Genomic DNA, 13,108 nt, shown 5'->3' with positions numbered 1-13,108 from the left:
GCCCACTCGTAACTTCACTGTCTATGTCCGTTGATGCTGTTCCCGACAGTTTCGACCAGTGTGATCCTTTTCTTGTCATTCCAAGCTTGTCAGAAGAAGAGATAAGACAAAGTCAAACAAATGATCCTGCTATCAGTGAAATCATACACCAGCTTGAAACAGGTGAAACATCTCCTCCTACTGTACGCAACGAGATCCCACAACTTAGCATCCTTCTGCGTGAGTTAAACAAACTTGAGTTGCAGAACGGGATTTTGTACAGAAAAAGGCAAGTAGGTGAAGAGACCCAGTACCAGCTGGTTCTTCCTGAAAGTCTAAGATCTATGGTTTTCAAAAGCCTTCACGATGACATGGGTCATTTTGGTCTTGACCGGACCCTTGATTTAACCAGAACCAGATTTTTCTGGCCAAAAATGGCCTCAGACATAGAGCAAAAGATCAAAAGCTGTAGCAGGTGTGTTTGCAGAAAGACCCTGCCAGAGAGGGCAGCGCCCCTAGTAAACATTCAAGTCACCAGACCCCTAGAGTTGGTGTGTATTGATTTCTTGACGATTGAACCAGATCGCAGCAACACTAAAGATGTCTTAGTTATTACAGATTTCTTTACGAAATATGCTGTAGCAATGACAACTCCCAACCAAAAGGCTAAAACTGTAGCCAAGGCCCTGTGGGAAAACTTTATAATCCACTACGGTTTTCCCGAGAAGTTGCATAGCGATCAGGGAGCAGACTTTGAGTCAAAAACTATCAAAGAGTTATGCGACCTAGCTGGGATTCAAAAGGTCAGAACTTCGCCTTACCATCCCAGGGGAAACCCTGTGGAGAAGTTTAATAGAACCCTGCTAAACATGTTGGGTACACTCAAAGACGAAGACAAGAAACATTGGCGTGACTTTGTTAAGCCACTCGTTCACGCGTATAACTGCACAAAACATGAAAGTACAGGGTTTACGCCGTACGAGTTAATGTTTGGCAGGCAGCCTAGGTTACCCATTGATCTTGCTTTCAATGTCCCCCTGAACCATCGCCAGCAGCAATCTCACTCACAGTATGTTAAAGCCCTCAAATCTCACCTTCAGGAGAGCTACCAACTGGCTACCAAAAATGTAAGCAAAGTCGCTGAACGTAACAAAACTAGATATGACAAACATGTAACCGAATCTGTCTTAGGTGTCGGAGATCGCGTGCTTGTAAGGAATGTTCGGATTAGGGGAAAAAACAAATTGGCTGATAAGTGGGAGTCCATCGTCCACGTGGTTGTAAGTCAAAAAGACAACCTCCCAGTATACACAGTCAAACCCGAGCATCACCATGGTCCCACTAGAACTCTCCACAGAGACCTTTTGTTACCTTGTGGGTTTTTGTCAACTGCCCCTGAAAATCCTCCAGCAGTCCAAGTAAAGCCTCATCGGCCAAGCACACGTCAACACCGAACGACTGATCCCGATGAACCTGAACTTGAATATCACTCTGAGGAGGATAACTACCCTCTGTATTACCCTCCACCTCCTCCCAAAGAGATCTCATGGTCGATTGAGGAATACGAAGTAGTCTTTCCTCCCAAGGCTAAGTCAAACCATGCTAATGAGCAACCCAAATCAGACAATTCTCAAGTCTCAGAAAGTGTGACAGTGCCTGATATTGCTGAAGAGCACATGGACATGACGGAAACTGTAAACTTACCTGATTGTGGAAACCTACCGGATATGGAAAACTTACCTGAAAATGACAAAATACCTGAAATGGAGAAACCACCTGAAATGAAAAACTTGCCTGAACCTGCAAAGGAAGGATCTCAGATAACGCAACAAAATGAAATGGACAATGCATCGGATTCAATGAAAACTAATGATGAGGAAGCAACTCAAACTCACGTGAATGGAACTGAACCTGTAAACAATGAAACTGAAAGAAATGACCTCGAAGCAGAGCAATCAGTCAGAAGATCATCCCGAGAGAGAACAAAGCCCAAGCACTTAACATACCCTCAATTAGGCAACCCTCTTGTTGGCATAGTTCAGTCTTTGTTCCAAAGTTTAAGTGAAGCTGTCACAGGCTCTATTGAAATCCATGATATCCAGGTAGTCTGATTTATGCCTTATGCAAAGGGGCTTGCATACATTTAAGAGGGGAGGGTGTAACCCTGGTTAACATAACTGCCAATAAATAAAAGCCTGTTAGTAAAAACAGTCATAAGAAATATATCACAGGTGATAAATAAATAGATCATAATGGTTAGAAAATTCATTAAAAACATCAGCAATGATATAATTCATGTTATAGGATTTCATTGTGTTTAAAAACATGTTAAAAGAGTACAAAACTTGCTAATTCATGGTGTTTTATGTTAATTCAGGTAAAATGGCTAAAATATGTGTTGAGACTCTTATTGTGAAAGGGCACGCTGCAGCGTGACTCCTGTGATAGCCACACCCAATCGGGTTGTTCATTCTTTTTGATGCTAGAGAGGGAGAAATGCAGACAGTCCTTGCGGAGCTGCTGCCTAAACGAGTGAAAAAAGATTAAAAACGAGCCAGAAATCTACATAAAGCCATTTTTGTACTCTGGAGAATATATTTTTTGTTTTTCCGACCTGTCCTTGCCTCGGTGACGTTGTGAACATAACCGAACGGGACTTGGTGAGTTTAGAAATTGTATTTTATTTCATGCAAGAAATGTTTTGTTGTATTATATTGCTCATTTCATGCAAACGGAGAGCCAAGGTAGCAGATTTATGTTGTTTTATGTTAAACACGGTGGATTCGTGCTTAACCGACACACAGGCTGTACTTCAAAGGCCTTTGACGGTGTTTCAGCGCGCCATTTTGGCGTCACCTCATTCACGGCTAAATAAGCTGGAAAAATGGACTTTTACTGTTATTTAAGAGCTACCCTTGTGTTATTTTTGAATGTTTATGCACTTTATTTTGTTGTTATGGTAGGCCATTAAGGTTTGGATCGGGAAATGCCGAGCTAGAATCGGAGTTTGATCCGCTGAGCGAGAAACAAGATGGCGAGCCACCCACGGACCCATTGAACTGTACCGAGCAGGAAAAGGGAAAACGCCCCCTGCTGGACGTTGAGCTCTTTCGCTGAAAAACTGGTAGGATTAATCCATACACCTCTGCAAAAGAACAGCGGACTTTCAAAGCACTGGATAATCATTTGGAGTAATTCCAGGATTAATAGTTAAAGGACACAGAGACAACTTTCTTTTGTTTATTTGTTTGTTTAAGGGGATTATTCAGCCTTTTGCTGAATTGTTTTTAGTTTTTACATGTTTTTGTAAATTATTTTGGTCAACCTCACATTTTAATGCTCTAATGGTGTTAATGGAAATGTAAATAAGTTTGTTGGGTTAAAACAAAATAAGAACTGGTTGAGATTGAAAGGTGAACCTAGACCAAGATTAAATTAAATCTTGGGCCTAAAGAACTGAACTTGATTTAAAATAACACAGTGTTAATGCAAATAGATCAAAGGATAAACTTGAACTTAGAACTTGAAATAAATAAGACAATAACCTAGGTTGAAAATAACATCCTTTTAAAGCCAAATAAAAGGTTTTGAGATAAATAGGATAAACTAACAGAATATACTGAACAAAAAGGGGAAAGAAAATATCTTGTTTTCCTTAAATGTGTGATGTTGGATGTTTTATGTGATGTGTGTTAACTGTCTATTCTCTGTCTTCACAAAATAACAAGCCGGCAATTTAAACATATTTTCTGGTCTGTGGTCTTTATTACATGCTACACTCATTACTACTCTAGTAGTTGAACCTAACTGGTCCTAGTATACTGTAACGACTCCAGAAGTGTTACATTCACACCAGTTTTAGGGCTCTGATTAAGAGCAGCTAGTCCTTTAAGATAGAAAAATATCAAACAAATATTATAATGCCACATATTTTCTGTATTGACATTGTTGATTATTTATTTCCTTGCGTTATTGAAAACAAGTATTTGGCATGAAGTGCTAAAAGAAAAGCAGAGTTTCTTGGTATATGTCTGCCAACTTTTCTATAATTTAAAGAAGTATGTTAAACATAGTATTGTAACAGTATTTGAACTGTTAGACATCGTTTCAGTCTTCAGCCTTCAGAATATTTAGTTTGAAAAATAATATATAACACAAAAATTAAACGTCTCATCTTTCATTTAAGCAGATTTACATTAATACAGAAAAAATATTTTCTAATTTTACCACGTGAGTAATTTATTTACCTGATAGTGAGTTCACTGAAGTGGTAGAAGTTAAAGTACTGGGTTTGTTGAGACTTAATTCTGCTCCATTAATGTTCAATAAAATGTTAAAGATATTTTAAAGAAGTGATGTATGATGATGCTCTGGGTTAATAGTTACGTGTACTGTGTGTCCTACCTGTGGTCATGATAGATGATGGTTTGTTGATCTTTGGTGATTCACTTTCTAGAATAGCTACAGTAAAAGGAAATTAATTTGAGTATAAATAAAGGTTTTGTTATTACTGCAATCAATTCAAAAGTGATTAAAATTTTTGAAAACACATTTACTATTTCATTAAATGTCAAATCTGTCCCAAAGGGAATGTCAGACGAGGGACTATTTTTTTACCTATACTGAAATATTTGGTAGTGTCTAGGCCTGGGTATCATCACTGATTTCTAAGGTCCCGATTCGATTTGATCCCCGATTCCAGTCGATTTGATTCAGTTCAATTTTGAATCTGACAGTGAAAAATATTATAATTCTGACCATTTATCAGTACATATTCATATTTTTATATCTATGTATTAAAACAAATATTTTGTGTTAGGAAGAGTATCCAGTGTAAAAACTTTTACCCACTTCTACTGTGAGCATGTTATTATGCTGACAATATTATCAAAGCCAGTCTGGACGTACTTTTTTTCACATCAAAGCTCAGTTCTATTTATTTGCACTGAGGGTCCAACTAAACAAAGTGAAACAAAATGAAAATCTTGGGAGTAACAACCGCAGAACATTTTTAGAGAAAAATACTTTGAATGCTTTTATTTTAGTCATTTTCATCATTTTCATTAATTAAAGTAGCATCTGTGCTATAAAGTCTGTTTATCTTTGACTTACCTGTTAAGTTGTATCGATCACTGCGAGGAGACAAAGACCTGGGTTTCCTTGTCAAAGTGTAATCACAGCTGGCATCTTTTTGTTGAACATAATGTAGATGTCTCAAAAAATCATCAATTGAGACATAAATCTGGCAGAACCTCTGTTTAGTTTTTGTCTTGCTTTTCTTCCCGACAGCTACTGTGAGGACCGAACGACTTGCTTCTCCAAAGTACAGATTACATCTCGTATCATCTTTCACAGATCCAGGCAGAGAGCAAACAAACCGAACATGTTCCCCATTAAAATGCTGCACACTCATCTGTGGTGTTTGACCTACATGAAGATTAATCAAGTCCCATTAATATACAAGAATATTGTATGTTTTACCAGCACAACAATAACAATACTGGTGTTCATAAAAGCTGAACTGCAACACATTTTGTAATTAACTGTAACTGGTCATGTTTAGATTCCTGTGTGCTGTCTTTGGTGGTGTAAGAAAATGTGTAAGAACAACACTCCTAAAAAAGTTTTGTGAAAGAAAACATGAAGCTTTATAAAGATAAATATGTCTAACACACTGTATGATAACTAATCCAGTCACAGGAAGAGCAGTCTCTCACCTTGTATGGTGATGGAGGATGGTTCACTGTCAGCAGATGTGGAATTAAGGTCTCCAGTGTAAAAACATCTCACTTTAACTTCAGCAAGTGAACTGTGATGTGACATTAACAGCAGTTCTGTTGCAGTGAAATTCTGCAGGCATGAGAAGGCTTTGGAAGTATTTTTGCTCACCGTGTAGAAAAAACACTGATGAACTGAAACAGATGTTGGTGCCTGACAGTGTAACGTGACCGAGTCCGTCTCTGAGATCACTGCTGTGTTCACTGTCAGTGTTGGTGGAAGAAGAGCTGAAAAATTAGAGGTAAAGAAATTTTTGATCTAATAGGTAATTTTTGGTTTAAGTAAAGAACAAATATGCAGTCACAGAAAAATCTGAACACTGGAACATCAGGGACTCACCTTGTGCTTGAATCTCATGAAAAAAAGCTGTTGGAAAGAAAGTCTGTTAACAACATACTAAATGCACGTATTAATAACCATTATTATAATTATGTATTAATGGCTCATTAATACAAACAAACTGTCTTTTCAAGATCACAGGAATTTGTCCTGCTGAGAAAGTTTTAGTTTGGGACTCCTCACGTGAGTTTATTGATTAAAAATAAAAAATAGAAGCACCACAAAGACACAAAAAAAGTTGATATAAGAACACAACGTAAAATCCCCAACCATGAAAAATGTAAAACCTACAGATTCAACATCTTCAATCGAAAAGCTACTGGAGGTTTAACTTACACATGAGGATGACTAACAGAAGGTGTTCAGCCATGATGAAGAGGATTAATGTGACTGTACAGAACACATGTGAAAGTCTGACTTTGTAAAGGTTGATGTTGCAGTTTAAGGAACGTCACAGGAAAACCACAGGAACCACTTTAACACAAGCAGAGCAAAAAGCCATGAACGACATTCTACATTTTGCCATTTCTATAATGTGATGATCCCTAAAAATAAATATGCAACCAATCATTAACATGGGTCACAAGGTGGCTGCTGAAAAGGGAAACTTGCTTCTTTGTGTTTAAATAACAAGTTAGCTTAGAATTTGTGTGTGTGTGTTATTAAATAATAAAATACATTGGTAAATGGCCTGCATTTGTATAGCGCTTTACTCAGTCACTAAGGACTCCAAAGCGCTTTACACTACATTCAGTCATTCACCCATTCACACACACATTCACACACTGGCAATGGCAAGCTACATTGTAGCCACAGCTGCCCTGGGGCGCACTGACAGAGGCGAGGCTGCCGGACACTGGCGCCACCGGGCCCTCTGACCACCACCAGTAGGCAAACACGGGGTTAGTATCTTGCCCAAGGATATTTGGCATGCAGCCAGGAGGCAGCCTGGGATCGAACCACCGACCTTCTGATTAGTGGCTGACCTGATCTGCCACCTGAGCTACAGCCACCCCTCATTAACAATAAATATACTCATTTAAAAAAGTCCCTAACAAACAGTACCAATATTTATATATTATAAAACAAATATCTATTTCCATTATTGTTTCAGCAAAACAAACAACCTTCATTTGTCACATACACAATCATACAGAGGACAACATGTAGTGAAATGCTTGTGTACGAGCTGCATGCTTCTGTTCCTATTGTTTCTGTTGTAACAATATGAAAATAATGAAAATAAAAATATAAAAATAATGACAATTCTTAGATAAAGGTAAAGATAAAGATAAAATAGAGATTGAAACTTTACTGTTAATTCTTGTACCTAAATAAAGTAAAATAAAATAGAAAACCACAGAGTCGTTGCATCAAGGTACCAAACTGTCTCAGAGACAACGTCACCCAAGACAAATGGAACACCTCATCACTCCTCCTTGAGTGAATTTCCAGCCCTCAAAAGAGATTTTAATAATTGGAACAAGGAAAAACAAGACCTTGAGAACAGGATCACAGAAATGCAGGAGGAGAAAAGTCAACTGGAAGAGAAGAACAGTGAAATGCATTGCAGGCTCCAAGATATGGAGGAAAATAATGAAGGCTTGCGAGTAATGTTTGATGAAGCAGTTGAAAGAAATACACAACTGGAGAAAGAGTTTAAAAAATGGAAAATCAAACATAGAGAAAGTTTTTACAAGGTCTATGACACAGAAGAAAAATACATAGAGATGTACTGCAAGCTCCAAGACACAAAGAAAAATGAAAGCCTCCAAGTGACGTCTGATGAAGCATTGAGAAGAAACACATGAACGCTCAAAGACAAGGAAGAACAGGAGGCAGGTCACCAACAGATGCAGTGCAAACTCGAAGACACAGAGGAAAAAATGGAAACATTGCAAAAAATGATTGATAGAGTGCTCAAAGAAAATTCACACCTGCTAAAAGAGAAGGAACAACTGGAAGAAACCCAAAGAGAGACACAGCACATTCTCCAAGACTTTGAAACACAAAATACAGAATTACAAGTATTTTACAATGAAGTGAAGGAAATAAAATTGAACTTGAGAAAATATGCAGAGATATAGAGTGACGAATCCAAGAAGTGGTGACCAAAAACAGCCATTTACAAGCACTCTATAACAAAGTCCAGTAAGCCAACACCTAAAAGCAGGAGCAGAAGCAACGACAGGAGAAAAGTCATAAAGACATACAGTCTTCATTTCAATTACTACAGAAGAGACATGAAGAGTTACAAGCAACCCATCATAAAGAACAACAAAGAAACACATGCATGAGGCAAACAAAGAACTGGAAGAAAAACATGAAGAAAAGCAGGAAACACTAAAAGAATGAGAGAAAAGGTTCAAGAAACAGAAGATAAGAACAGAGATGACAGACCTCAGAGTTCAGAACAAAAATCTACAGGAAATGAGAAAAGTCTGAGAAAGAAGAGAAAGCGGTTCGGGTTATTCTGGAAGAACGACTGTGCTGCTTCTTCAGTTGAGCCTTGACAAGAATAGCCCGATCTTCCTCCGACGGGGCAAATTATATAATAAATATGCAAATAAATTCAGTGTGATTCAGAGCATTATTTAATTTGAATGTTGTTAAGATGTAAATCACCATTTAGCTTAAGAAAAGCTTCTTTATTTAAGAAAAGCTGGATAACTTAAACTGAGCTTTGTTTAGCATGACTCCCTGTATTTAGATGAGGCGACAGGTTTGAGTTAGATAACAGAGTTCAAGAATAGTTCACCGTAACTGAAACATAAAACTTAAGCAAAGTCTCACTTCAGTCATTTCATTAGTCGAGAGTCGTGCATTAGTGTTGACTGATCCTTTTAGGTGTGTGACAAATGGGAAAAGTCTGAAAACTGGAAATGGATCAGTCAGAGCTACACGTGTGAGGGGCCTACATTTATGTTTAACTGCTAAGTCATTCAAATATCTAATCAGCCAATCATATAACAGTTATTCCAGGCATTCACATCATCTACATGATGAAACCGAGCATCAGAATCGGTCAGACAGGCTGAGGAAGTAGACTGGTACTTGCATCATCATTCATTTCTGACCACGTCCATCTCTTTATCACCACAGTGTAGTGGTCTTTAGATGGCTGCTTCAAGCAGGATAATGTGCTGTGACACAAAGCGTAAACCATCTCCAACTGATATCCAACGTCTGTGTCTTCATGTCAATATGGACCAGAATCTCTAAGAAATGTTTCCAGCACCTTGTTGTTTTGCGCCACGAGGATCTAAGCTAGGGTAAAGAAGAACAGGATTTGGACACACACACACACACACACACACACACACACACACACACACACACACACACACAGAGAAAACTCTCACTTGTTAGTGTTTGTCAGTTTACATTTATACTTCTAATATTGTTGGTTAATACAAAGGAAAAAAATAATAATAAAAGCACTTGTTGGAATTCAGATAATTCCTAGCAAACGCTTAAGGAAGGATGAGGGACAACGTTTAAAAAACAAGATTTTTTATTATAAAACCATCAATAAAAGCACAATTATTATTTAAAAAAACACAGGCTAATAAAAGCTAATGAAACATCTTTTTTAAAAAAAGGCAGAAACAACATAACATTTTTCCAAAATATTCCTTGGTCACGATGTTTGTAAAGGAGGGTCCAAATTCACTCCATGATGGTGACCTTTGGCGCCTTTACAAGTCATCAACACACGGGAGCCAAAAAGTCTGTTGAGAAAATAATTTTTAAAAAGTCAAAATGAGAACAATAAGCAGTTTTTCCAGCAGCAGATCAATGACACACTGGTAAGATAGGCTTGCGCTCACCGTGTTAGAGCAGGCACTAACAAACGTCATGAATCTGGGGTTGAACTGGAGCGCACTGATGGGTCCTGGATGCTTCCCATCCAGCACGGCCACTTTCATTCCACTCTCTGTGCTCCAAACGTGAACTCTCCCGTCTTCTGAGCCTGGAAAAACAAGAGTATTAACAGGAAGCTTAAAGGAAAAGGCTCAGATCTAACGTTTGAGGTTTTTTTTAGCTTACCAATCATGACAAACTGCGAGTCAGGTGTAAAGCAGGCCTCCAGTGAGATGCCTTTACTGTTGTTGTAGCCCTTAAAATGAGGAAAGACAGGGATGGCTTCAGCATGTAATCTGAAAATAATTATATTAACATAAAAACAGATGCAATTCTGTATTTTTGTTCCAATATGTCTCTTACGGAAAAGGTGTGCAGCACAGATCCATTGAAAGCATTCAAGACTCCAATGAACCCTTTATTTGTAGATATGAGGATCTGCTTCCCATCACTACTGAATTTGAGTCCAGTCCAGTCACAAACGCGATTAAACCTTGTTTCAAAACAGGCAAACGGGCCCTTCAACGGAAAGATTTTCAGATAATTAAGAATTTCATTTAAGGCTTTTGGAAAGAATGCATGTGAACACAAACAGAAAACCCAGCTGTACCTTGTCAAAAGCACGAAAGTCGTAGAGTTTAACTGTCTTTGAATCCACTCCTGCAGCTAATATCAGCCCATCGGGGTCAAACGAACACAGAGGTGTCCCCAGTGGATTTATCAAACCCTGAAAATCAGAGAGATTGTGCAACATAAACTGTTAACTTTCAAGAAATATGCAAAAGAATCCTCAATAATGACCACTTTCTGCATCACATGTTTTCATATTTATGTGTTTATTTCCATTTGGTGTGTATTTACTCGTTATATTTTTGCAAGGTTATGTTTCTGGTATTGCCCATAGATTTATTATGTCTGAGCAGATCCAAGAGAGATTTGGAGACCTCTGGTGGTCAAGACTACTCAGGGACTACTAATCAACAGCACTTTAATAGGCAGTATTTTGTGTCACAATGTAAAGCACACTATTCTACTGCTGTAGCTGTTATTACACATTTGTAAATGTGTACAAATGGCAGAAGAAATGGAAATTTCCAATCAAGTGACAAACTACTTACTTGAGAGTTTTGACAGTGGAGGTCCCAGATCCGGATAGTCTTGTCCAGTGACCCAGAGATAAATGTGTTATCCACCGGAGACATGGAGAGAGCAGTAACCCTGAAACCCAAACAAATTGGTTTTAACTGATCAGGATTGAGCTAATGTTTTATTGAATGTAAAATTACTTTAAGGAAAGACAGGCAGGAACAAGCTTTTCAGGAATGCACACTATATGCACATCAACAATGAGAATCTGAATTCCTCTGCATTCCAAAAGTGCTCTGTTGGACTGAAATCTGTGACTCTGGAGGCCATTTGAGTGCAATGCTTTGTCTCATCCAAATTTTGATCCTAACATCTCAAACTTGCAGGAGAAATTGAGAATCATTCAATCAGGCAATGTTTTTCTTCTGTTGTCTAATTTTAGGGATATAAACCGTAACTACTGTTTATTGTTCTTAGCAGACAGGAGTGGCACCCGGTGTGATCTTGTGCTGCTTTAGCACATCTGCTACAGAAATGTCTGGAGAGCATTCAGAGATGCTCTTCTGCATAACTTGGTTATAACGAGTGGTTATTTGAGTTACTATTTCTCTCCTTTCAGATCAAAGCAGTCTGACTATTCTCCTCTGTCACCAACGAGGAATTTTCACCCAGAGAAATGCTGCTTACTGGAATTTTTTTCTTTTTCAGATCATTTTCTGTAAATCTTGGAGTTGGTTGTGTGGGAACATCCCAGCAGATCAGCAGTATCAGAAGTACTCAGACCAGCCTGTTTGGCACCAGCAACCATGCCACATTAAAGTCACTGAAATTACCTTTGTTCCCCATCCTGATGCTCAGTTTGAAATTCAGCACATCACCTTCACCATGCCTAAATGTACTGAGTTGCTGCCATGACACTGGCTGATTAGATATTTCCACTAAAATCCAATTCAACAGGTTTAGCTAATAAAGTCACCACTGAGTGTATATTTCTGTATTTTTATGAGCACACTGGAGAAAGCTCCAGAAAGGTAGAAAATGAGAATTCCACTGAATTACATTTTATTCTATTTAGTCTGGTTACAGTAAATAAAAGCATGTCCATTTACTTAGTAGGCATGTATTCATATATGGTGCATACTATATAACTGTCTGCTTTCACTGAATACCAGTCTACATGTTTACAGTTGTGGTTGATTAAGGTTGTGTGTTTGCTTTACGCACCTCTTAGTGTGACCTGGGAAATATCGGATGTACTTGTTGTCAGTGAGCGAAAGGTATCTGATGGTATCTGAAAAATATCCCAAAATATATTTCATTTTCCAAAATGGACCACTAACTGTATTCGTATTGCTGTGCATGGCGTCAAGTGTTTACCATCCAGTTTGTTGGAGCTGTAGATCACTGTATTTGTGTCTCCATGCGTGTAGCGGATGAGGTCTACTCCATACTTTTTGCTGAAGAGGTTGCTTTTGCACCTGAGAAAAGCACAAGGACAACATAATAACACAATGCAGTCACATTAATGATCTTATTTATCATATACAGTATACTGTCTACAGTGGCTGCCACTTACTTTCCATCTCGCATGTCATACAGCAGTATGCGGTCATCGTCGCTGCTTGTTATCACATTTTCACCATTTGGGCTGTAGTCCACGCAGTTGACCTTCTCTTCGTTTTTCCGATGAGTCCTGGCCACTCTGAAACTTCGTAATACACCGTCTGTGATCTTCATAGCTGCAGGCTTTTACCAAGAAAGCATTCGTTAGGAGAAAAAACACTCCATCAGCTTCCTGTTTAAGATTTAATGAAGCCTGGTAATTATTTCGGTTTGGTTGAGCTATGCGCATCTGCTGTCCATTAGATCACTAAGGTGCTTGTATTTGCATTATGACAACAAAAATCCACAGCAGACAACATGCAACTTTGTAACAACCGGAAATTATGAGTTTTATTCATCTACCAGGCGGGCGGTGCTTTCCAGAAGCTATAATATTTTGCAGTTGTGACCTGGCGGGCCGTGTAAGCGTAGGTAACAAATACACCCGTTGAGAGAAAGG

At 38.4% G+C, this 13,108-nt stretch overlaps 2 protein-coding genes across 2 annotated transcripts; both read right to left on the bottom strand.

The window, feature by feature from the left end:
• Positions 1 to 1,333: 1,333 nt before the first annotated feature.
• LOC146518476 (uncharacterized) lies at positions 1,334 to 6,114 on the bottom strand. Its single transcript, XM_085159342.1, has 5 exons — positions 6,097 to 6,114; positions 5,697 to 6,015; positions 5,092 to 5,406; positions 4,384 to 4,440; positions 1,334 to 3,865 (listed from the first exon to the last, which is right to left on the bottom strand). The coding sequence occupies exons 1-5, from the start codon at positions 6,112 to 6,114 to the stop codon at positions 3,783 to 3,785; spliced, it is 792 nt and encodes a 263-aa protein (XP_085015468.1). The 3' UTR covers positions 1,334 to 3,782.
• A 2,618-nt stretch (positions 6,115 to 8,732) lies between these two features.
• On the bottom strand, positions 8,733 to 13,017 carry LOC146518475 (WD repeat-containing protein 82-like). Its single transcript, XM_085160507.1, has 9 exons — positions 12,623 to 13,017; positions 12,424 to 12,524; positions 12,271 to 12,337; positions 11,079 to 11,178; positions 10,571 to 10,687; positions 10,324 to 10,479; positions 10,147 to 10,216; positions 9,927 to 10,069; positions 8,733 to 9,827 (listed from the first exon to the last, which is right to left on the bottom strand). Exons 1-9 carry the CDS (start codon positions 12,781 to 12,783, stop codon positions 9,795 to 9,797), a joined length of 948 nt encoding a protein of 315 aa, XP_085016633.1. The 5' UTR covers positions 12,784 to 13,017; the 3' UTR covers positions 8,733 to 9,794.
• Positions 13,018 to 13,108: the final 91 nt, after the last annotated feature.

This window comes from Neolamprologus multifasciatus, chromosome 5 (genome assembly GCF_963576455.1).
Source record: "Neolamprologus multifasciatus chromosome 5, fNeoMul1.2, whole genome shotgun sequence".
NCBI classification, from domain to species: domain Eukaryota; kingdom Metazoa; phylum Chordata; class Actinopteri; order Cichliformes; family Cichlidae; genus Neolamprologus; species Neolamprologus multifasciatus.
The sequence above is the reverse complement of the archived record's forward strand: the minus strand, read 5'-3'. Positions and strand labels throughout refer to the sequence as shown.

What these genes read in the sequence shown, in the direction of transcription:
- LOC146518475 (XM_085160507.1), bottom strand. Translation starts at nt 12,783, where the DNA reads ATGAAGATCACAGACGGTGTATTACGAAGTTTCAGAGTGGCCAGGACT. An exon ending in CAGCTCCAACAAACTGGATG is followed by an intron (nt 12,338 to 12,423) that starts GTAAACACTTGA and finishes GATATTTTTCAG; the next exon opens with ATACCATCAGATACCTTTCG. An exon ending in ACTTTCGTGCTTTTGACAAG is followed by an intron (nt 10,480 to 10,570) that starts GTACAGCTGGGT and finishes TTTCCGTTGAAG; the next exon opens with GGCCCGTTTGCCTGTTTTGA.
- LOC146518476 (XM_085159342.1), bottom strand. An exon ending in ATCCTCCATCACCATACAAG is followed by an intron (nt 5,407 to 5,696) that starts GTGAGAGACTGC and finishes ATCTTCATGTAG; the next exon opens with GTCAAACACCACAGATGAGT. An exon ending in TGATCGATACAACTTAACAG is followed by an intron (nt 4,441 to 5,091) that starts GTAAGTCAAAGA and finishes CTTTTACTGTAG; the next exon opens with CTATTCTAGAAAGTGAATCA.